General features: G+C 36.7%; 1 protein-coding gene across 2 annotated transcripts; it reads left to right on the top strand.

Moving 5' to 3' along the window:
• Positions 1 to 24,858, top strand: uba1 (ubiquitin-like modifier activating enzyme 1). 2 transcript variants are annotated; one of them, XM_073822846.1, is made up of 26 exons: positions 1 to 205; positions 6,549 to 6,665; positions 7,631 to 7,689; positions 7,793 to 7,961; positions 8,179 to 8,313; positions 8,447 to 8,553; positions 8,639 to 8,729; positions 9,899 to 10,031; positions 11,124 to 11,221; positions 11,317 to 11,463; positions 11,660 to 11,836; positions 11,949 to 12,056; positions 12,198 to 12,278; positions 15,340 to 15,492; positions 15,601 to 15,766; positions 15,857 to 16,053; positions 16,139 to 16,203; positions 16,294 to 16,489; positions 19,738 to 19,812; positions 19,902 to 20,091; positions 20,218 to 20,306; positions 20,392 to 20,484; positions 20,573 to 20,764; positions 20,857 to 20,958; positions 23,593 to 23,693; positions 23,791 to 24,858. In XM_073822846.1, exons 2-26 carry the CDS (start codon positions 6,549 to 6,551, stop codon positions 23,924 to 23,926), a joined length of 3,177 nt encoding a protein of 1,058 aa, XP_073678947.1. In that variant the 5' UTR covers positions 1 to 205; the 3' UTR covers positions 23,927 to 24,858. The 2 variants fall into 2 exon arrangements, with proteins under 2 accessions (XP_073678947.1, XP_073678946.1); XM_073822845.1 differs by lacking the exon at positions 1 to 205 and adding an exon at positions 3,529 to 3,800.

Genomic DNA, 24,858 nt, shown 5'->3' on the forward strand with positions numbered 1-24,858 from the left:
TACTTGCTGAACTGTTAACGGTGCAGGGAATAGCCGGTCAGGCAATCGTCCAGCCTCCCCTCACACTGGAAAGTCACGGAGATCCCGCCACTTCCAGAGATAAAGTTACAGAAACGGTTTGATTTGACCTTTTTGTTGTTTATCTTTCGCCCGCGAGGTATTTCTGTATTCAGTACCGTGGAGAGGCCAAGTAATATCGGATGTGGTGAGTTCTGCATACTTATGTGCCTAGCTAATGCTAACTAGCTAACGTGTCCACAAGAACACAGTTGCAGCTAACCAAAGCCAAGTTTTTACCGCTGAAGTCAGCTAGCCAGGCGCAACAATTTGCCTGTAAATTTCAACTGGCCACTTTAGGAACCACCAGCTAACGGCATGCGTGAGACAATGCGCTCCATGCGCGCATCACGAGCTGAGGATAAAAGAAAGCAACTCATCCTTGCGGAAAAGTTGGCTAGTTTTCCCGTCATATGGTTCGGGTTATTTTTCAGAATTCCTTAATGCTCTGCAAAAAGGTTGAGCTAAGCTAACAAGCTTCGTTTTTGCAGGCTAACGTTATCGCGAAACGTCCTCGCATCGTTTCCCAGAAAGCTAGCCTGGAAAGATAGCGAGATAATCTGACTGCCCACATATCTGCACAACTGCTACAGTCGTTTAAAAGTATCTCAAGATTCACCCTAGGAAAAATAGAGCAAATACTCAATCAAACTTGTCAGCATGTGGGGCACCCGGTCATTGCTTTGCTTCTCCGCTTAGATCATCAAACCTGTTTATGTAACCCTGTTCATTGTTAGCATCGACTTGCTATAATGTCAACTGCAGCTTGTTTAAATCCCACGATCCCTCTTTAGTAAGCATGCAACTTGCTTTGTGAAACTCATCTTAAGATGGTGTTTTGCAGCGAGCTAACGTTAACTGGCTCACTCGGACTGTGAGGTTTTGACTATCAAGTGCAGGTGCGTGAGCAGCTGAATGATGCGATGCGTTGGGGGTTGTTGACATGATTTGTACCTGCTGTAAAGGTAACTCACACAGGGGACGTTTGCTTCTTGTATGCACCATATGCGAGAATAAGCGGCCCACTTGGGCCTTTGTCACAAGTATCACCCCATCCCCCAACGCTTATTGCTCTCATTTACAAGAAAGCCCATGCCTAACCCCTCATTTTAGCAGTCAAAGGCACAGTTTTACATGGGTTGTTGGTTTAGGGGAGGTAAACTGCTCTATGCAAATCAGTGAGGGCTATTCTTCATAAGTGTGGATGTTCTGTGTTATGCTATGGCTCTATATTATGCCACTGTTTATCCCAATCTGCATAGGTGAAATATTTGACGTCAAGTATCTAGTCAAGTCTGCTCCTTAGTAAAATAGTTGTGACCTACTTTACAGAGTTAGCTGTCAACTAGCAGGTTGTATGGCTTTCTTCATGTTTGCTTCATGATATCTATTAAGCTTTTAAATAAGCGCTTCATTCCTTTATTCAGCCGTTGACAAATATGATATAAATTTGCATGGTTATTTATTGGAAAAAGGTTTTGCATATCATAATCTACTGTAATCACTAGAATGCTGCTTGTTTGATATGACGAGAGGTTATGCCTTTTCTTTTGACTAGTAATAAATATTCAGTGTTATTACCGAACCCGTATGTACACTACCAGTCAAAAGTTTTTGAACCGTAAGATTTGTGATGTTTTTTGTAAAGAAGTCTTCTGCTCACCAAGCCTGCATTTATTAAATTCAATATACAGCAAAAGCAGTAATATTGTGAAATATTTTTACAATTTAAAAAAACTGCTTTCTATTTTAAAGTTATTTATTCCTGTGATCAAAGCTAAATTTTTAGCATCATTACTCCAATCTTCAGTGTCACATGATCCTTCAGAAATCATTTAAATATGCTGATTTGCTGTTCAATAAATATTTATTATTATTATCAATATTCAAAAAAGTTAAGTAATTTTTTTCAGCATTCTTTGATGAATAGAAAGATCCAAAGATCAGTATTTATCTGAAATAAATAGCTTTTGTAACAACATACACTATACCATTCAAAAGCTTGGAGTCAGTATAATTTTTATTGCTAAAGAAATTAATACTTTTATTTTCAAGGATGCTTAAAATTGATAAGAAGTGGTGATAAATGCATTTATAATGCTACAAAAGCTTTTTATTTTAGTTAAATGTTGTTCTTCTGAACATTCCAATCATCAAAGAGACCTGAAAAAATTCTACTCTGTTGTTTTCAACATAATAATTATAATGTGTTTTAGCAGCAAATCAGAATATTAAATTTTTTTCTGAAGGATCATGTGACTGGACTGATGATGCTAAAAATTTAGTTTTGAAGTCACAGAAATACATTTTTATTTATATCCAAATAGAAAACAATTATTTTAAATAGTAAAAAATGTTTCAAAATTGTACTGTTTTTGTTGTACCGTGGATCAAATAAATGCAGGCATAAATAATTGTAAATAAATCATATCTTTGCATTGCTGTAGCCCAAAGTGCCATTAAGAGACTTTCATGACAATATCTTGCAAATGTATGCCTTAAAAAAATGTAACCCTGCCCCACAAAAACCAGTCATAAGGTTCTTTTTTTTTAACTGAGATTTATACATTATCTAAAAAAGCTGAATAAATAAGCTTTCTATTGGTATATGGGTTGAAAATTGCCTTTAAAGTTGTCCAAATGAAGTTCTTAGCAATGCATATAACTAATCAAAAATTAAGTTTTTATATATTTACAATAGAATAGGAAATTTACAAAATATCTTTGTGGAACATGATCTTTACTTAATATCCTAATGATTTTTAGAATAAAAGAAAAATGTATAATTTTGATCCATATAATGTGTTTTTGGCTATTGCTACAAATATACCTGTTCTACTTAAGACTGGTTTTGTGATCCAGGGTCACATATAAAAACCGATTGATGCATAAACCTATTTTCAGTCCACTACGAGATTATAATTGCTCTGTGTTTTCATATATCTATAAAGTTTAAATGTCCAGGGAAATTAAATATCTCAAAAAACATATGCTGTTATTTTCAAACACAAGTTGTTCAGGACTTAAATACATTTTACATGCTTTTTTTTACTGTGGAATACAAGATATTTTGATAAAGTTACCACTGATGAACATTGAATGGACAAAAGACACTGACACAGTTTAACATATCCTTTATGTTACACAGGACAGAACAAAATAAAAAAAAAAGTCATACATGCTCATAATCTCATGAGAGGGAACTAAATTATGGCTGTTTTCATTTCTGGCGAGCTATCCCTCTACAGCATGGCTTCAGTTCTTTACCCACAGCCTTGTGACAATAGATAACGTGGTTCAGTTCAATATGCACAACAGAATATCAATTACACAAGCCTGAAGTCCCGGCATATGTAGAAGTGGGTGGGCTTTCCGTAAAGTCATAGCTAGGGCAACCAATGGGCGACTGCCGAGGATTGCAGCAGTCTAGGCCAGACCACCTTTTCCTGTTCCTCTTTATCCGAGCAGCTCCGCCCCTGTGCCACAGCTGCCATTTTGGTTTTGTTCCGTTCGCTGAAACAAAACCAGAAACGCGATACAGGCAGGCAGCAGACTGAACGACACAGTGACTCGGCAGGATAGTGAAGGGGGCTTTACTCAACAGCATCTCGCCCAGCGCTGTTCGTGCTGTTGCTGTCCGTTTTCTCCTCGCATCTACATCAGCCCGCAATCCGCACCATCCAAGTTAGTTTCACACGAGGAGCGGTTTGCTGACACTGAGAGTGGACTGAGAAGGATTATTGGTAAGAGGCAAACCATTGCACTCTTGCGCTAACAGCTGTCTGCTCAAATAGCGCGTATTTCCCCACCTAGGCTTGCGCTGGTTGATCGGCATGGATCAGATCGTTGTGTTTGTACAGCCGCCGAGTTCTTTCATTCAGTGCTTAGTATGCGAACTTGGGACTGTAGTGAGCTAGGCCGCAGGCTCTGTAAACTGCCTGCACCAACTATTACAAAGCATGTAGCAGGCTAGCAAGCTAGGTGACTTAGAATCCCCTCGTGTTCCCTGCTAAGTTATCATCCGGTTAAATTTGTCAAATCTGATTAGCTGATTACATGTCTGTTTAATTTAACGTTTGATGTCTTGACGTACTGCGGATGATTATTTGTGTGTATGTGTTTCGTCAAACGGAAGTGAATATCTGCAATTAAAAAGCAGGTGTAGCCATTCGTCGTTTTAGACCGAGATTATTGAGCTCGCATGTTATTTTTGCTTATGTCACGCACAGATTTATTCATCTTTCGGTTTCGCTTGGGTGGGTATCTCAATCTGTAGTCTTGGTGTGTCAATATATTAGCTTCGCTTCTATATTTATTAAACAAAAATTACATTCGGTAATACACTCTTGTGTTCTAAATCCGTATGACCGACTTCCGTGGAACAAAAAGTTGTTGTCAGGCAGAATGACAGCCTTAGTCATTGTATGGAAAAAATGAAAGTGCATGGTGAAAGAGGCTGTCATTTTCTGCCTGACAACTCTTTTTATGTAGCACAGGAGTCACCACACAGGTTTAGAGCAGCACAAGAGAGGAAATGCTGGCAATTCCCATTTTTGTGTGAACTAGCCTTGTATGCGGAATTTCCGCTCGAGTTTATAGTCATTCTAGAATCTACGCTGTCTTTCGAGGGCCGCTATAAAGTTTCGTTTTAGTAAAGCAAGTCGTCTCCCTCCTGTTTCTTGCACAATATTTTAATGAATGACGTAAACGTTTAGCCTTGCGTCATATTTGTGCACTCCGTGCCTTATTAATATGCCCTAACATGATAGGTGGAATATGAATGGAGTCATGTTTGAGTTTGTGTTGTTGGAAACGCTGCATGGAACCGGTCTTGGGATGTGACATCCACTGCAGTTGTGTTTTAATGAATCAGCGGTTTTAAGGCAGAATGGGTGAGCCAGTAGATGCACGAACCGTTCACCATAAACACAACGCTTCTGTCCGTGAGCTATTTATAGCAAAAGCGCTTCATCTTGCGGCAGAAATCAGGCTCTCCTTGTGCGTGAAAAGACGAACCGTATTGTTTAGATTTTGCAAATAAGTGATCTAAATGTAGTTTAGTGCAAATTATATTTATTATTAGTATAAACTCATTTGAATTCATTTTCTTGCGAAATATGAGTAGTGTAATAATAACTAGCTTTAGTTTTATAGTCTAGACTTTCGTTGTGTCCTTTAGAATGACACTGACTTTCACTGCATTGCTGGTACAATTGATTTTTTAAATATTTTTTTACTCTTAAAGGAACTGTCCAGTGCTGAAATAACCATTTATGTATATACGATCAAATTCAGTGTTCTTCTAAATGCACATGTTGTTTTACACAAATGATTGATTGTTCTCTTCTAAAATAAATAAATTTGTGCTCTTTTGTTTAATGTTGGCTGTATACCAAGATTTTAAAATGCACTACCAGTCAAAAGTTTTTGAACAGTAGGATTTTTAATGTTTTTAGGTATGTTAAATCTCTTTTGCTCACCAAGCCTGCATTTATTTGATCCACAATACAGCAAGAATAGTAATATTGTGAAATATTTTTACTATTTAAAATAACTGTTTTCATTTTACATTAATCTTCAGTGTCACATGATCTTTCAGAAAGCATTCTGATATGCCGATTTGCTGTTCAAAAAACTTTTTTTTTTTATGATCAAAATATTAAAACAGTTGAGTAATTTTTTTTTTTCAGGATTCTTTGATGAATAGACACCATACACTATACATTTAGCTTGGAGTCAGTATAATTTTTGTTTAGCAAGGATGCTTTAAATTGATCAAAAGTGATGATAAAGACGTTTATAATGTTACACAAGATTTATATTTCAGATAAATGCTGTTCTTCTGAACGTTCTATTCATCAAAGAAACCTGAATTTTCTACTAAGTTGTGTTTTTTTTTTTTCAACACAATGATGTTTTCTGAGCAGCAAATACGAATATTAGAATGATTTCTGAAGGATCATGTGACTAATGATGATGATAAATTCAGCTCTATTTTAAAATGTATTTAAATAGAAAGCAGTTATTTTAAATAGTAAACATATTTTACTGTTTTTGCTGTACTTTGGATTAAATAAATGCAGGCTTGGTGAGCAAAAGAAACGTCTTTAAACAAAAAAAAAACATTAAAAAAATTTTGACTGGTAGTGTATCTATGTTCAATAATGGATAAAGTACAATTAGCAGAGCTATTTTTGTCTAGGTGCTTGCACAATAAATTATGTATTCAAACCGTCTGGATGTGCTATTATTGTTCATTTGCACCACTGCTTTCCATTTGTTTGTGGAAATAACACATGAGCCTTTGCCAAGTTTTAGAACAAATAGCCTGAAAATGCTTTGTTTTGTTTGAGGAAACCACCAAAACTAAGTGACCTGTAAGATGCTGTTTGTTCATTTTCTCTGTGTAGATTAATAATGTTTAAGCACTGTGACTTCATAATATTCACTTGGAAAAATACAGAAGTTGAGTTTTCTTTCTAATCTTGTAGATGTCCAGCTCGCCGCTGTCCAAGAAGCGTCGCGTGTCAGGATCAGAGACGAAGACGGGATCCCATTGCTCCTCCTCTAACTCTGTCAGAACCGAACTGTCACACACACCAGCTAACGTAGGTCCAAGTCCAGCCTTTTAAAACTAATTTGTTTTCATATACACTACCAGTCAAAGGTTTTTGAACAGTGAGATTTTTAATGTCTCTTCTGCTCACCAAACCTGCATTTGTTTGAACCTAAAAAACAGCAAAAGCAGTAATATTGTGAAATATTTTTACTATTTAAAATAAGTGCTTTCTGTTTGAATATATTTTAAAATGTAATGTATTCCTGCGATCAAAGCTAAATTTTCATTACTACTCCAGTATTCAGTATCTCATGATCCTTCAGAAATCATTCTAATATGCTGATCTGCTGTTCGAGAAACTGTTATTATTATCATCAACATTTAAAAGCAGCTGAGTACAGGATTCTATGATAAATAGAAAGATCCAAAGATCAGTATTTACCTAAAATAAAAAGCTTTTGTAACATTATACACAATTTTTTTTCCTGAGAATTAAATCATATAAATCTATGCTTTTATTTTGCAACAATGTTTTAAATTGATCAAAAGTGATGATAAAGATGGTTATAATGTTACAAAAGATTTCTATTTCAGATAAATTCTGTTCTTCTGAACTTTCCATTCATCAAAGGAACCTGAAAAAAATTCTACTTTGCTGTTTTCAACATAAAATAATAAATGTTTTTGAGCTTTGAAATCACAGGAATAAATTACATTTTAAAATGTATTTAAATAGAAAAGTTATTTTAGATAGTAAAAATATTTCAATTTCTGTATTTGCTGTACTTTGGATAAACTAAATGCAGGCTTGGTAAACAGAAATCATTACTGTTCAAAAACTTTTGACTGGTAGTGTAACTGCAACATCTAGATAATCTAAATTGGTATGTATAGTCACATATTTTGTGAACATAATCTTCATTCTTTACTGTGCCTGGCTGTTGAAAGGCTGCCAGTTTCATAAGTTATGCTCATCTATTTATAGTCTGTTAACTGTGGTTTTGGTCTCTGCAGGGCATGGCTAAGAATGGAAATGATGCTGAGATCGACGAGGGCTTGTACTCCAGACAGCTGTGAGTTTGGCCTTCATTTTAGTTGGATGTATCCTTAGAATGTTCTTTTTGAGCAAATAAGACATCTTGTAAGTGGTTGTTAAATTTAGTATGTGTCTCTCAGGTACGTGCTGGGCCATGATGCTATGAAGCGCATGCAGAGCTCCAATGTTCTGATCTCAGGACTGCGAGGTTTGGGTGTAGAGATAGCCAAGAATGTCATTCTGGGTGGAGTCAAGAGCGTCACCCTGCATGACCAGGGTGTGGCTGAGTGGAAAGACCTTTCATCACAGGTCAGTGGTTGGTCCTGAGTCATAACCATAAGTGTGTCAATGCAAAACAGCTTTTGCTGCTAATTCTGTGCAATGTGAAGGGGCTATAAAATAACTAAAACAAGAGAAAAATCAGGGTACATTTAGCAAGTGAAGACAACGTTATATGGAGTGGACCATAAATAAGGATTTTTTGGATTAAAAAAATGTAAACATAGTATTGTGATGTTTGTCTTAGTTTTACCTGCGTGAGGAGGATCTTGGAAAGAACCGTGCAGATGTCAGTCAGCTTCGCCTGGCAGAACTCAACAGCTATGTGCCTGTAACCTCCTACACTGGTACCCTCACCAACGATTACCTGACCAAGTTTCAGGTACTGCCGTTATTAACTACACCCGTCAGCTGAACACATGGACTAAATCCTGCTTTTTCACCATACATTCAGAACTTTGCAACTTTAATGCATTTGAATGAGTTGGCTAACAGGCGTTTGTGTGTTTGACCAGGTTGTTGTGCTCACCAACTCCAGCCTCGATGAGCAGACACGCATCGGTGACATCTGCCATAGTAATGGCATTAAGTTGATCGTGGCAGAGACGCGTGGGCTGTTTGGGTGAAATACCTTTTTTTGTTTTGTGTTAAGTTGTTAAGACTTCCAGGTATTTTTTTTTCCTAATGTACATTCTGTGTTTCAATAGGCAACTGTTCTGCGATTTTGGGGAGGAAATGACTGTGTTTGACACCAATGGAGAGCAGCCACTGAGCGCCATGATCTCAATGATCACAAAGGTAAAAACTGTAGACTGGGCTAAATTACAGGGTTTGGTGCCTTTCGTATTTCAACTGGTGCGGTATCAGTACCTGAAATTCGGTGCTGGTACCCAACGGTACCTTTTTTTCGGTACTTTGCTCTCTATGTAATAATAATAACAAACATTTTTCATTAAAAAATAATCCCAAAACAGTTTAGTTTGTTTAACCTATTTTTATTTTATTTTCATATTTCCTCCTTTTGCTTTTCTTTTATGTAGCTTAAAGCGCCGTGCAAAATTTACTTTACCGGCAATTCCCTATCGATTCAATTTAAGCAGCAACAAAATACAAGTCAAACTCATAGAACTTTTATTAACAAAACTAATAAAAATACACCACGTTATATGCCTAATATAAGATGAGAAGTTACTTGGGCTACACAAAGTTTAAATAGCCTAGGTATACAATACTGAAAATCAACAAACACTGGAACCAAATAAAGAAGAAACCAAATGTTTATTAGCAAAAGCGAATAAGAAAGCTTGGAGGCATGGCATAGACGTTGATGTAAAATAAAAATAAAAATACACAGTTTAATTAAAGTAAAAAGCAGAAAACACCATGGAACCAAATAAATAAGAAACAAATGTTTAAAAAGCGACTTTCAAAATCACCTTAGATAAACAGCAAAAGACAACAGGTGTTTAAAATTCCAAAATATTGCCAGACAGGCGCTTTTATATTGTTTCTTCTGCCATCTTCTTTCTCACCGCACTCTTCTTGTCAGTCACCATGACTCTCCTCGCTTGATAAATTAAATCAGACTCCTGCTGCTGTTCTGTATTGTAAACAAAACCACGTCTCTGCCGTTACAGAGGCAAGTGGAACATGTAAGATTCATATTTAAAATGTCTTTTTGCGTTTTAATAATCATAGACACTAAACACGATTCAAATTAAGGGACAGACCTACTTTTGATTTATTCATCCAAAAAGAGGTGTCTCGCTCTCTCTCTCTTTGTAACGTAGACTACGTGAACAGATGCGCTCTCAGGTATCGAAATTTCGTACCGATTGATTTAATGTGAATCGGTGCTCTGTAGTACTGATGCAAGCCCTACTAAATTATACTGTGTAATGGTGTCATGTTGTTTGTTAAACTTCTGCCTGTCTGAACCTTCTGCTCTGTGTTTTGTGTGTGAAAAGGACGGTGCTGGTGTGGTTACATGTCTGGATGAAGCACGGCATGGATTTGAGAGCGGAGATTATGTTACTTTCACAGAAGTGCAGGGCATGACAGAGCTCAACGGCTGTGAACCAGTAGAGATTAAGACACTGGGTAAGTTATCATAAGTATATTCGACTTAAACAGATCCCGAAACCGCCCAGTCCCTTGCTAGCCCATGGACCTAAAAAAAACATGCTAGATCAGTGGTTTTCAACCTTTGTGACTCCAATAAGTAAATATAATTAAAATGATTAAATTTCAGAATTCCTGGCATTCCAGTCATTCTAACAGTGATAGTTCCGGTTGTTTGCAATTTACTGTATAAGGCTTAAAAATTAAATTTTTGTCCCGAATAAAATATTTTATTATTCGACACAAGTAGAAAAATGTATATTCAATATAGAAATGCGTGCAACATTATTTTAAGATTTTATTAATGTCCATGACCTTTTTGGGAGAAGAAATCTACATTTATCCAGCTTTCCAAGACATTGGGAACCCTGGTTCTTCAAAGAAGAAAAAAACACTTGTTCAGGGGTGAATTTAAAGGGATAGTTCACCCAAAAATGAAAATTCTGTCATTATTATTCACCCTCATGTCATTCCAAACCTATAAGACCTTTGTTCATCTTCAGAACACAAATTAGAATATTTTTGATGAAATCCAAAAGCTTTCTGAACCTGCATAGACAACAACACCACTACCACGTTCAAGGCCAGAAAGGTAGTAAGGTCAACATTAAAATAGTCCATATGACATCAGTGGTTCAACCGCAATGTTATGAATCTACGAGAATACTTTGTGCGCAAAGAAAACAAAAATAATGACTTTATTTAACAATTGTTATAAATTGCTTACTAACTTGATCATCTTACTCACTGCATGTTAAGACCAAGTTTACAACCATTTCAGATGTCTTTTAGACTTTTTATGGTTGTTTATGGCTGTTTGACAGGTTTTACTGCTGTCAACCTACTTTTTAACATGTAACTGGATCAGCATAGGGCAACAAACGTCAATCACGTCAACTGCTTATCACTTAAGTCAACTACATCTGTCCTAAAGGAACAGGAAGGTGGAAACAAGTTCCTGGAGTCGGAGGCTATAGCACTGAAATTTTGTTGTTAAGGAGGTTAATTGTATACTAGTTTGAAGGTCAATCTTGCAGGATGTTTTGTAACTGTAATGTCCTCTGCCATCAGGTCCTTACACCTTCAGCATCTGTGACACCAGCTCATTCTCAGACTATGTGAGAGGTGGTATTGTCACACAAGTGAAGATGCCCAAGACAGTTGCCTTTGTAAGTTGATGCCCATGTTGAGGCTAACATTATACAACTTGTGTAAAGTGAATAAGTGGATTACATATGCACATTTCTTTATTTGCACACTTCAGAAATCCCTGTCCTCTTCCATGGCCGAACCAGAGTTCATGCTGACTGATTTTGCCAAATTTGATCGTCCAGGCCAACTGCACGTGGGCTTTCAGGCACTGCATGGATTTGAGAAGAAGCACAGTCGTCTACCGAAGCCCTGGAGTCAGGTGAACACTTTAGCTAGTTGTTAGATTTATGCATAAGGTCCAATCTACTTTCAAGATTATTTTGGCCAAGCACTGCTAGAAATGTAATGCCTCAACCATTACACAGTGTTCTGTTTATTGGCATGTGAATGCTGAGCTGTGGACATTCGTCTCAGTGACTCAGCAGTGATCATTTTCTCTCTCCGTCCTGCTGCAGTCTGATGCGGACGAACTTATGGCTCTGGCTGAAGAGGTGAATGCTGCGCACACCGGATCTGCCAAGCAAGAGCAACTGGACCAGGCACTCATCAAAAAACTGTCCTGCGTGGCTGCTGGAGACCTGGCACCCATCAATGCCTTTATTGGTGGGCTTGCTGCCCAGGAGGTTATGAAGGTAATACAGTCTCCCATCATTGTCTTTGAGCTTTGAATGAGATCTATGAGGAACGTGTTGCTTTAGACTTCTTTGTCATGATCTGTTATTTATTGCTTTTTTTTCTCTTCAGGCTTGCACCGGGAAGTTTATGCCCATCATGCAATGGTTGTATTTTGACGCTCTGGAGTGCTTGTCTGAGGCTGAGGATGCCATTCTGACCGAGGAAGAGTGTGCACCTGTGAGTGCATCTTGTACCATCGTCTTATAAGATTTATTCATGTTTTTCAGTATTTGTATGCTGCTAGTGGAGCTACATGAATCTCACCCAAAAGATTGTTGGTTGATTGCAAAGAATAATTTATTCATCTGTTTTCTGTAGAGGAACTGCCGGTATGATGGCCAGATTGCTGTTTTTGGGTCCAAGCTGCAGGAGCTGTTGGCCAGACAGCGATATTTTCTGGTGAGGAGCTGAAACAGGCCATTTATCAAAATGGGAGATAACAATACCATGCCAATTATGCAGTTGCACAATGCATGGTTTTTCCCTTCAAATTATACCAGGGTTTCCGCGGGGTCTTAAAAAGTCTTAAAAAGTCTAAAATTTAAAAATCTAAATTTTAGGCCTTAAAAAGTCTTAAATTCGCTGTTCTAGGTCTTAAATAATTTTACACAGGTCTTATTTTTCCGATGTCCATGTAACGCTACCTCTAATGCTCATTTAAATTATCTTTTTGTTGTTTCCGTGGTGTTGTAGTTCTTTATTTCACTATTCCAAATATAATTTGCTGTATTTAAACTACAAATGAGACCAGCATGCAATAGCCAATCAGCTTTCTGTTATTGGCGCGAGTCTCTCTCGGATTGTACCGCAGAAGTAAAATGGATTTAACTTTTTAGCTATGGGGAAGTGCAAGTTCAGCGATACTTAGCTTGAAAAAACTGAATATAGGGCTTGGCTAAGGCCAGTTGCTAACAACTGTAGATTTTTTTTTCCTCCCTCTGTGGAAGTAACTGCGTCTTCAGACAGAATCACAGCAGCAGAATACAGGTCAAACTACCTTTTTCTGTATATAATGTTCTCAATAATAATAATAATAATAATAATAAATATAGGTCAAGCTAGCTGACCGCCAGCCTTCGAGATACTTTTACATTTTTTATTTTTTTTTATTTTTTTTTTTACTTGCCCGACCTAACAAACCACCTGATTAAAACTGAAGTGACAAAAACAACTAGCGAAGCATCGAAAGGCAAGAAAGATTTATATTTTAATACATTCAACGTAAACAGAAATTGATAATGGATAGTGTATTTCTGGTCTAGTGACATACTTTAAAACAAATGAATGTAACGTTAACAGCACTCTAAAGAAACACACTGAGGTAAAAATTTAAAATGTATAACGTTAGTTTATTTATAACATGATATAGTTCAGTAATATATCAAGTGAGCTTTTTGCTGAATATTCTGACAATTATAAATGTTACATTGATTTTAGTTCAATAAACAAGTAGTTAGTCTAGTAGTTACTTACATATTAGACAAAATATTTTCACTGTTTTGTTCTGTTTCATCAACGAAAATAGTTCCAAGCAAGGATCGCAGCAGAAGTATTCTCCTAGCAACGTTTTGCTATGATTCAGCGTTTTTCTCGAATCAGTTGAAATAACTCGCTCATGAAGTGACTTACCGCCACCTGCTGGTAGTTGAGTGTGTTTAAAAGTATGCCTCCACACCCAACATTTCTAATTTATATATTTATAAATCAATAAATGTATTTAAAACATTAATCTCACTTTTAATTTTGCAGTGTAAATTGTGTAATCTCACTGCTAACAGCCATTTAGAATTTATTAATATAATATAATTCATAAAATAAATTTCAAAGGTAATGCATACATTTCAAAAGAAAAAAAAAGGCCTTTATAAAGGTAAATCAAATATGCAGATTTAAGATGTAAAAGCTAATAGAGCACTGAATTTTTTTTTTTTTTTACATCAGATATTTCTAGTGGTACTTTTATGGGGATATTTTGTGTGGAATAGTATCTGCTGATATGAAAAGTTCACTGTATATCACAGTAATAAATTTAATTTATGACAGCCATGAAATTGTTTACTTTTTACATTAAACACATTAAATATTACATATGCATGTAATATAATATCTATTTCCATTACAGGTTTCGGTCTTAAATTTCATATAAGGTGGTATTAAAAAGGTCTTAAAAAGTCTTAAATTTCACTTGTTCATATCTGCAGAAACCCTGTATACTGAGCCAATGAAAAAAAATCTTTTAATCACATTTATCACAAGGCAAGTTTATGCTGCTCCAAACTAGATGTTTTGCCTTTAGTCAAGTATTGTAATTGTAAACTAAAACTATTAAAAACATTTTTTAATTGTAGTAAAATATTAATATTAAATGACAAATGTTAATGAAAGTGAGCATTGTTGCATTTGCAACTAACTATAATATTTGGAAGCCTTTTTCTGCCACTGAATAAAAAAAAAAAAGGGTAACTGACTTATTGCAATTCTGACTATTTTTTTCTCAGAATTGTGAGATATAAACTTGCAATTGTGAGTTGTAAAGCCAATTGCGAGATAAAAATGTGCAATTCTGGCTTTTTTCTCAGAATTGTATGATTCGCAATTGCAAATTATAAAGTCAGAGTTGTTAGATAAACTCACAACTTGGAGTTATAAAGTTAGAATAGGCGAGATATAAAGTCAAAATTTCGGGATATAAGCTCATAATTCTGACTTTCTCACCACTGCGAGATTATCTCGCAATTCTGACTTTTCACAATTGTGAGATACAAATTCGCAATTCTGAGAAGTCAAATTCTGAGTTTACATCTTGCAGTTCTGACTTTTTCTCGCAATTGCGAGTTTATATCACACAATTCTAAGTTAAAAAAATCACAAAAGTTGCAATTCTGACTTTCTTGCATATGGAAGTTTATATCCAGCAATTCTGACTTTTTTTCCTCAGTTGTGACATATGAACTTGCAATTGTGAGTTATAAAGTCCAATTCCCAGAATTGCGACTTAAGTCACAGTTTTGACTTAATTTCTCAGTATTGCACATTTATTTCTCTCAATTCTGAGTTAAGTCAGAATTATGAGATAAACTCAGTTCCGAAAAAGTCACACTTCTGAGATATAAACTTGCAATTCTGACTTTATTTCTCAGAATTGTGAGTTTATATCATGCAATTCTGAGGGAAAAAAAAGTCAGAATTGCAAGATGCAAGTTTGCAATTTGTAAGAAAAAGTCAGTTGTGTGAAATAAGTGAAAGTTGAAGTAGTAAAATTACTAATTTAGATTAAAGCTAAAAATAAGTTAAAGCTATTTTAGTGTTAAAAAAAATGACATGTATAAAACGATTCAAGTTAAACTAAAAGAAAGCCAATTATTGTAGTAGTTTAAAAAACAGCACCGCTTTAGTCCTAGTAAAAATTAATAATTTTTTAGTCCTAGTAGTAATTTGAATCACTTGTTCCTGTGTTCAGGTTGGTGCTGGAGCCATTGGTTGTGAGCTGCTGAAAAACTTTGCTATGATGGGCTTGGCCAGCGGTGAAGGAGAGGTCATAGTTACTGACATGGACACCATAGAAAAGTCCAATCTCAATCGACAGTTCCTCTTTAGGCCGTGGGACGTTACGGTGAGATTAACTGACGCAGACTGAAGAAGGAAGGAATTTTGTGGAGAGAACTTGATTGTAATGTCTTCCTTGAATGGTTGCTGATGATTTTGTTTCTCCTCCGAGCAGAAGATGAAGAGCGAGACCGCCGCTGCAGCCGTGAAGCAGATGAACCCATCAGTTCGCATCACAGGACATCAGAACCGTGTAGGGCCTGACACTGAGAAGGTCTATGATGATGATTTCTTTGAAAGCCTCAATGGAGTGGCAAATGCTCTTGACAATGTAGATGCCCGTAAGTAAGAGTTGTAGAATACAAAGTGAGTCTCGGTCACTGCAAAACATCATGGTCAAAAAGCTGACTCCGCATGCTTTCCTTTTCCAGGTATGTATATGGACCGAAGGTGTGTGTACTACCGTAAGCCATTGCTGGAGTCTGGTACTCTAGGAACTAAAGGGAACGTGCAGGTGGTCATTCCCTTCCTCACAGAGTCATACAGCTCCAGCCAGGATCCTCCAGAGAAGTCCATTCCCATCTGCACTCTCAAAAACTTCCCAAATGCAATCGAACACACCCTTCAGGTAACTTTGCAACATTTTCTGAGCTTCTGGTGTCTTAAGCCTTGTAGCTTGATTGACCTAAACGGACCCATCTGCTCTTTCTTAGTGGGCTCGTGATGAGTTTGAGGGACTTTTCAAACAGCCTGCTGAAAATGCCTTGCAGTATCTGACGTAAGTTCCTGTAACCCTAAACAACCCTTAAAGTTGCCCCACATTGTGCTGTCAGCCGTTTTTAAATGTAATGTTCTCACTCCTCTCCAGAGACCAAAAGTTTATGGAGCGCACACTGAAGCTCCCTGGGGCTCAGCCATTGGAGGTGGTGGAGGCAGTATACAAAAGCCTGGTGACAGATTGCCCACGAGGCTGGGAGGACTGTGTAGCTTGGGCTCGCAACCACTGGCAGTGTCAATATAACAACAACATCCGTCAGCTACTGCACAATTTCCCTCCAGACCAGGTGAGGCCTGTCTGTTCTCATTTGATCAGCTGTCTTGAACTGTTTTTTCATGATCTGAAGCCTAAAGCGTCAATGACATGACACCTTTTTTCTCCCCATATTCATCTAGCAGGATATGTTAAAAAGAGAGTTCACCCAAAAATGAAAATTCTGTTATTAATTACTCACCCTCATGTCGTTCCAAACCCGTAAGACCTTAATTCATCTTTTCTTCATGTAAACAAGGCCCATTGGGGCACTATCTAAATTATTTTGCGCTCAAAGTATTCTTGTAGCTTTATAAAACTGCTGTTAAACCGCTGATGTCACATGAACTAGGGCTGCACGATACATCATTTCAGCATCGTCATCGCGATGTACGCATGTGCGATAGTCGCATCGCGGCAGTCACGATGCTGGGCAAAATAAAAATAAAATTGTGTCTGATTTAAAAATTTACTTTCTATATTTCTAAACTTTCTATTCACGTATCTATATTTGTCTAATATAAAGTAATTAACTCATATTTAAGGGTTCTTTAAAAACTACAAAGCAAACATCGCTTCACCTACTTCATGCATGCAGTCTGTGCGTGTGCACATACTCTTTGGTGCGCATGACGAAATGAGCACGGGACGGGAAAAAAGCGCCGAAATGGAAGATTTGGTCGCAAAAAGAAACGCAACGTCGGTCATATGGAAGTATTCTGGATACAAAAACGATGATGCTGACCAAAAACAGGTGCTTTGTCGGGAGTGCCTGGCAGTTGTTGCCACAACTCGCGGAAACACTACGAATTTGTTTGACCGTTTAAGTCGGCACCACAAAGCACTGTATGACGAATGCAAAACCAGATCAGATTGCAGTCCAAAGCAAAAAACTATTTCGGATGCGTTTGCCAGTGTGACGCCTTACGAGAAGGGCTCTAAGCGACAGAAAGATGTCACTGATGCTATTACATTTCACCTTGCGAAAGACATGGTACCAATAAACACGGTCACCAAGCAGAGTTTTACAAACATGATCCGTTCGTTTGACAAGCGTTATGATATGCCGTCACACACTTATTTTTCTCAAATTGCCATCCCAGAGCTGTACTACAAATGCAAGGCTCAAGTGGAATATTATTCAGCAACAACTGCTTCAATGAGTAAATTAATGCATACAGAAGCACCAAATTGGTGAATTTTGAATATTTATATTTACTTTATGCAACAGTTCTGAGAAAGAAGCCAATTTTTTTATAGAGTTCTTGAAAAGTTTAATCTTTTTTTGTTAGCTGATGAGCAACACTTGTTTTACTTTGGCTAAACAAAGTATGCAAAACTAAAAAAAAAAGAATCTTCTGACATTTATAAATTGTGTCAAAATATATTTACTAATCTGTTTTCAAAAAAGAAGTTGTTGAATAAAATGTTAAATTACTTATTTTGTCACTCATGTTAATTCCTTAATGTGATAATGAAGTGCCCTCTTTTCATTCTCTTTCATTCTGAGTTCCCTTTCATCAGGGTAAAAGCAACATTCATTATTAATTTCATAACATATTAGAGCCTTGATTTGCCTGAATTGACAGTGAATAAGGTGAGTCAAACTGTTTATGAAACAACCCAAAATAAGCTTTAAAAAGTATTTTATTTCAGGGTTTTAATTATATTTTTCAATTTTTTTATTCTTTGAAAATGCTTAAATTATCCCAATTATTATTTGATTTTTAAGCAGTTCAAAACACCTGATGAACATAAATGAATTTGTACACATCGCAATATATATCGCAGGAACAAAATATATCGCAATGTAATTTTTTTCCCAATATCGTGCAGCCCTAACATGAATTATTTTGTCAATGTTCTTTGTACCTTTCTGGGCCTTGAACATGGTAGGACCCTTGCTGTCTGTGGAGGGTCAGTGAGCTCTCGGATTTCATGAAAAATATCTTAATTTGTGCTCCGAAGATGAACGAAGGGCTTACAGGTTTGGAACAACATGAGGGCGAGTAATTAATGACAGAATTTTTGTTTTTTTGTTTTTTCGTTTTGAAACACTTGAGAAAAAAAAAATGACTATTTATTTATTTATTTTTTTAATTCATCTGAATAGTATAAAACTTGGTAAATGATTTGGCACATGCTTTGCGAGCAAGGAAATATCAAGGAATAATCAGGGAAGCTGCACGATTCTGGATAAATTGAGAATCTTTTTTTTTTTTTTTTCTCGTAAATATCAAGATTCTTCCACTATTTTAAACTAAACAAAATATTGTTTAACAAATTATTTAAATTTAATTAATTTGAATGAATTATTAAATATTTTATTATGTTTAAAATATATTTAATACATCAATTTTTAATATTAAAATTATGAAAAAGTGGTTTGAATGACTATAATACTGGGTAGTTGAAAAGACTACTTGTTAAGCTGTTTTTTTTTTCTAAACATGGTTAAAAAAAAACTTTCTGTGTCAGCGGCAGTGCGAACAGATTCGAATGTTGGATAAAGCTTTTAGGACAGATTTATTAAACGGCAAATTAGAAACTGCGATTCATAAAAGTGCTGATGGGAAAAATTTGACAGTTTGCACATTAAAGAACAGACAGCCAGATAATTTCCATAATGACCAGCGCAATTTACCAAGAGCTGCGCAAATTACCGCCTGCTTCAAGACATGGTTTTTTTTTTTTTTTTAGTGTTAAATAATGGCGCAAATATACGGATCGCGTAAAACGCGCTGTGATTCATTTTAATACTCTCCTCCTATAAATTTTGCGTCTGCAAGGGAAACACCCACAAATGCATATTCAATAAGGTCTGGCACAAAAATAACCGTCCACGCTATTTCAGCTCTAATTCTTCACTGCGTGTCCAGTAGGTCCTGACCGTACTATTTTAATGCCAAAAGACAGTGTGTGCTGGCGTAAGCTGTTAGTAAATATATCCCTTTATTTCCTAGTTTAAAAATTATATCAGATCCTTCCTCAAGTATTGTGCTTTACTTATGTGTGAAATGGGTTTTGACAAAGGAAAAATGCAGGGTGTGGTTTTATCCATTGATTCTCAGTTGAATGAAGGTAGATCTAAATGCAAGCTGGCAGTCGCTTTGTAAAAACAGGGTGTGATTTAGGCAGAGACAAGAGCATCTGTCTTTACTTGAATATTGAGTTATGAAACGAATAAAAATCAATCAAATGCATTTAGAAAATAGTGTGATTTCCATTTCATGCCAACTTTAATGAACATTTAGTTTAATATATTCTGCTCCTTCTGTCTAGCTTACAAGTTCTGGGGCACCGTTCTGGTCAGGTCCAAAAAGATGTCCTCATCCATTAGAATTCAGCACTAACAATGTGAGTATTCACTCTGAAAAGACTCGAGGTTGGTTTTGAAATTTCACGCCATTAAAAATGATTGATCTTGATATCTTTGTGATTGCTAGGATCTTCACATGGACTACATTATGGCAGCGGCTAACTTGTTTGCCCAGTCATATGGCCTGCCGGGCTCCTCTGACCGCTCTTCTCTGACTAAGCTGCTGCAGGATATTAAAGTGCCTGAGTTCACACCCAAATCAGGAGTCAAGATCCACGTGTCCGATCAGGAGCTGCAGAGTGCCAATGCTTCAATCGGTAAGAGGAGAAGTTGTGGATGTGAGTTTTACAAAGTGAATCTTTGACAAATCAAACTGGAGACTAAAGCAAATACTAGTTTTTACTGTCATAGCATTGCTCATTTTTTCATTGGTCTGTTTTCAGATGACTCTAGGCTTGAAGAACTGAAGACACAGTTGCCTTCTACAGAAGCGACTTCTCAATTCAAGCTCTGTCCCATTGAATTTGAAAAGGTACCGCTTATAACTCGACCCCATTTTCCCTGCCTTTAGGACTTTTGAACTTCAGTTAAGATGCTAATTAAATTCTCTTCCTCAGGACGATGACACAAACTTCCACATGGACTTCATTGTAGCAGCGTCTAATCTAAGAGCAGAGAATTACGACATTCCTCCTGCAGATAGACACAAGGTTAGTGGGCCAGTGAAATGGTTTCTCAACTGTTGTGGGAGTCAAATTTCACCATTGCATATCCTAACCTTTCTTATTCTTCTTTCAGAGCAAACTCATTGCTGGAAAAATCATTCCAGCAATCGCCACAACGACAGCTGCTGTGGTGGGTCTGGTGTGTCTGGAGCTGCTGAAGATCGTTCAGGGGCATAAGAAGCTCGAGTCCTACAAGAACGGCTTCATGAACCTTGCTCTGCCTTTCTTCGCCTTCTCTGAGCCCATAGCTGCCCCCAAGCACAAGGTAACCAACAGTGTTCTCCATTACAAAAGCAGTAAAAGCCCTTTGATGAAAGAATGAATGAGCCATTTTGACACACTTGCTTTCTTTCACAGTACTATGAGATTGATTGGACGCTTTGGGACCGCTTTGAGGTGAAGGGCATTCAGTCCAATGGTGAAGAAATGACACTCCGACAGTTCTTGGACTATTTCAAGGTAATACTTGTTTCTCGTTGTTGATGTGTTTGAAGAAACTAAGGGTGGACATTGAAGTTTATTTTAGTACTCAACAAATAAATGAAACTACTGCTGTTACCCTAACTCAGTTTGTAATTCTGGACTACAAGTGTTTAAGGATGTTTGCTTCCAGAATAAAAATTTCATCCAAGATGTTCATGTCTTCAGTCAAAAAGAAATTAAGGTTTTTGAAAACTTTCCAGGGTTTTTCTCCATATAGTGGACTTCAATGGGAATCAATGGGTTGAAGGTCCAAATTGCAGTTTCAGTGCAGCTTCAAAGGGCTCTACATGATCCCAGCTTAGGAATCTCCAACTTCAAAATCATCTGACATTGTTGTTTTACCTTTTTTTTGTAAAGGGCGTTTGACTTTCTTTGTATGTTCGCTTTGTAAACACTGGGTCGGTACTTCAGCCTACATAATGTTTGTGTGATTATGTAATGCAGAAAGTCGACCTAGTGCAAGATGAGCATTTGTGGTTAAAAAGCATATAATTAAAAAAAAATTATTAGAAAATGGCAGATCGTTTTGCTAACCAAGACCCTTATTCCTCGGCTGGGATCATGTAGAGCCCTTTAAAGCTGCACTGAAACTGCAATTTGGACCTTCAACCATTTTTTAAAGTCCACTAGGAGAGAAATCCTGGAATGTTTTCTTCAAAAACCTTCATGTCTTTTTGACTGAAAAAAGAAATTGAAAAGAACTGTTTGCGTGAGTAGATTGCAAAGATGCAAATGACTCGAATTGGGCGATGTGATTGACGCGAATGTGCGATATTCTACTTAATTGTTCAGGCAAGCTGAAAAACGTCAAATTGAGTGGCAAATGTGCATGACACGTTGCCACACAAGGCAATGGCTGAAGAGCTAATTGATATTGATACTACTTTGACATGTCAACATTTGGCTTTCTGGCATATTTTGGACTTCCACACAGATACAGAGCAGAAATGGTAGTTTATCTCCAACACGGTTGGTGACGGAAAAAATGGCAAAAAGAAATGTCGTTGTTGATGTGCATGAGGACACTCATCACACAATGTCAAAAACATCCCTCGAGTAAAGAGATCTAAATGTTAGTCGTCATTAGGGGTGTGCGATATTGACTAGAAAATAATTTTTGCTTTTCAGGGATTTTATCGATAACAATAATTAAATATTTTGCTGATTGCGTTATTGTGCAGATATTTTAAGGGCGTGGACAGCTGACTCTTAAATTTTTTGATATTCTTCATACTCTGTGCTCAGGCCACAGCGGTGATAGAAATTATTATTTTCCAATTAGTTACATTTTTTTTTATTGGCATTTTTACCTTTTATAAAGCCTTTTTTATAGCGTGCGTCATCTTTTGAGTCAAAAACATGGAAAGCTTTAAACTGCAGTTACAAATGCATAAATAGTTTTGATATTTTAAACATGAAATGTTTGATAATGATATTTGAATGTATTTAAAATTAAAAAATAATTTAAATGTGAAAATTGCCAGTAGGTGGCAGCAAGTGAGCAATTAAACTGAATCATTTAATCAGTTGATTCATTCAGGAACACAACTTTTGTTGGTGAAATGAAGCAAAAACGGGCAATATGGTGTCTAAAACTTAAGTCTAATTAACTTGTTTATTGAACGGTTGTATAAAAGCAATATTACATTTGTAACCATGCTGATTTTTTTTTAAGAAAAAACTGCTTGCTTTCATGTGATATTAACTATATGAAATTATATTAATCCACTTTCTGCCCCCATATCTTGAATTATGTGATCATTCTAAATGCATTTTAATAGACTGAATCATGCAGTAAAAGAACACACTCTAATGCATATATGGACTAGTTTAACCTCACTTTCAGACTTCAACATGTAATGTACGTGCACACTCTGTAGGTGTTATGTTAGGTGTTATGTCTCTGTAGGCAAAGTATGTCAAACTAACTAAACCAAAAGCGCAATATGGCTTTATCCATTCAAGTCTGTTTTCGCTGTGCGTTTTCAATGCAAAGCGTACACTTCGTTCACGCAATGGGATCCGGTGTTCTGCGTTTAAAAACTCAACGACCACCGGTTATGCTTTTTCACATTTGCGCAATTTCCAACATTTTGATGGGCAGATGATTACAGTGTTTTACTAGATTTGTAGTGAGATGTTTTTGTAAGCAATTTTTCACCGAACCTGGAGTTTTCCGTCAAAATAAAAGCTCTACCTCCGTTTCTGTCAAAATAAAAGCTTAAAAGTGCAGTATGAAATGTTGACAGCCAGCGGTTTAAATGGGTACTGCAGTCCAAATTCAAAATGTCTCTTTCAAGTGTAGAAAGTATTTTAAAGCAAAATATACCTATGAAATATTCATTTTTTACAGTGCAATTGTTTTACAATATATGACTATTACTGTCATAATATACAATTATTATATTCAAATTTGTTTGGCTTCCTACAATACCAATGTGAATGTAATTTAGACTTCGACATTATTCCACAACTAAAAAGAGGGCTGAGGCCACTTTAAAGTAGATACAAGTCAATTCACTGTTAAAATCCTGTGGGAAGAACTGAGTAAACGTACGTCTTTTTATCTTTGACCTTGTGTACTCATGGTTCACGCTGTTTCTCCCTCAGAATGAACACAAACTGGAGATCACTATGCTCTCTCAGGGAGTTTCCATGCTCTACTCTTTCTTCATGCCTGCGGCCAAGCTCAAAGAAAGGCTGGACCTACCGTGAGTGTTTCCTATGGTCTTAGAGTTGTACTGAATTCTAATCACATTGGGGAAATTGAAGAAAACTAAATGTTTGGGTCTGTTTTTATTTTCGTAGGATGACTGAGATCGTGACTAAGGTGTCCAAGAAGAAACTGGGGAAGCATGTTAAAGCACTAGTTTTTGAGCTCTGCTGCAATGACGACACAGAAGAGGATGTAGAGGTCCCCTACGTCAGATACACCATCCGCTGAGAGGGTTATTGGGGTAGGGAAGGGAACCGGTTAGAGGCGGCCCACTGGGGATGGGGAGTATCAGTATGCTTGGAGAGCCCAAAGAGAAACCAATCAGTTTTTTAATCAGTAACTGAATTATATAAGTATTATATCTCAAACACCCCTCTTTCCCTATTGGTCGAGCTCTCTAAGGTGTGAATCAATCAGGCTGGTTATGTTTAGGACTATAGGGAGCATGTGAATCTTTGGCTGTAACTTATTTGAACCGGTTGTTGTAACGCACAGCTTCAGTGTATGAATTTATCTGTACACCACTTGTCACTCCCTCCCACTGAATCATCTCTTTCACACCAGTCTCTGTTCCTGTCCTCATGATACTTCTGTGGGCAGCACCATCTTGCTTCGTATTCTGGAATAAAATATTGACTGATGCCAAAAAAAAAAAACGGAGTACAAAGGAGAATAATCAGTAATGTTTGCTTAATTTTTTCAGTTCACTTCCTTGGCTTGATGTCACCTTTAAATGTAACTTGAAATGCTCTTTTTGGCCAAGGTGTTGGAGCGAGTTTGTCCACTTACTGAACTCCTGCTCTCCCATAGGCCCAGTGGGAACATCCCTTTGCCTCTCTGGCTTCTGTATGGGTTGGGTTCAGGAACTTGCACATAACTTTTTCTCCCCCATTTTTTTTTTTTATTTTAATTTAGTTTTTTGTTTTTTAGGCAGACTTCTGGTGTACACCTTGTAGAACATAAACTCTGTATTCTTTCTACTTTGTTAAACTCCAAAAAACATTACAGTACAAAAAAAGTGATTTTACTCTGTAATGGGAGCACTTAGTGTGTTAGTGAATAAAGTTGAAAACATTTTCTTGCTTTATTGTCTTTTCTTTGCTACTGTTGTTTTTAAAATGTATCTATAAAGTTAATAAAAGAATCTGCAATTAATCAAA

The sequence above is a fragment of the Garra rufa genome, chromosome 18, assembly GCF_049309525.1.
Source record: "Garra rufa chromosome 18, GarRuf1.0, whole genome shotgun sequence".
Taxonomy (NCBI): domain Eukaryota; kingdom Metazoa; phylum Chordata; class Actinopteri; order Cypriniformes; family Cyprinidae; genus Garra; species Garra rufa.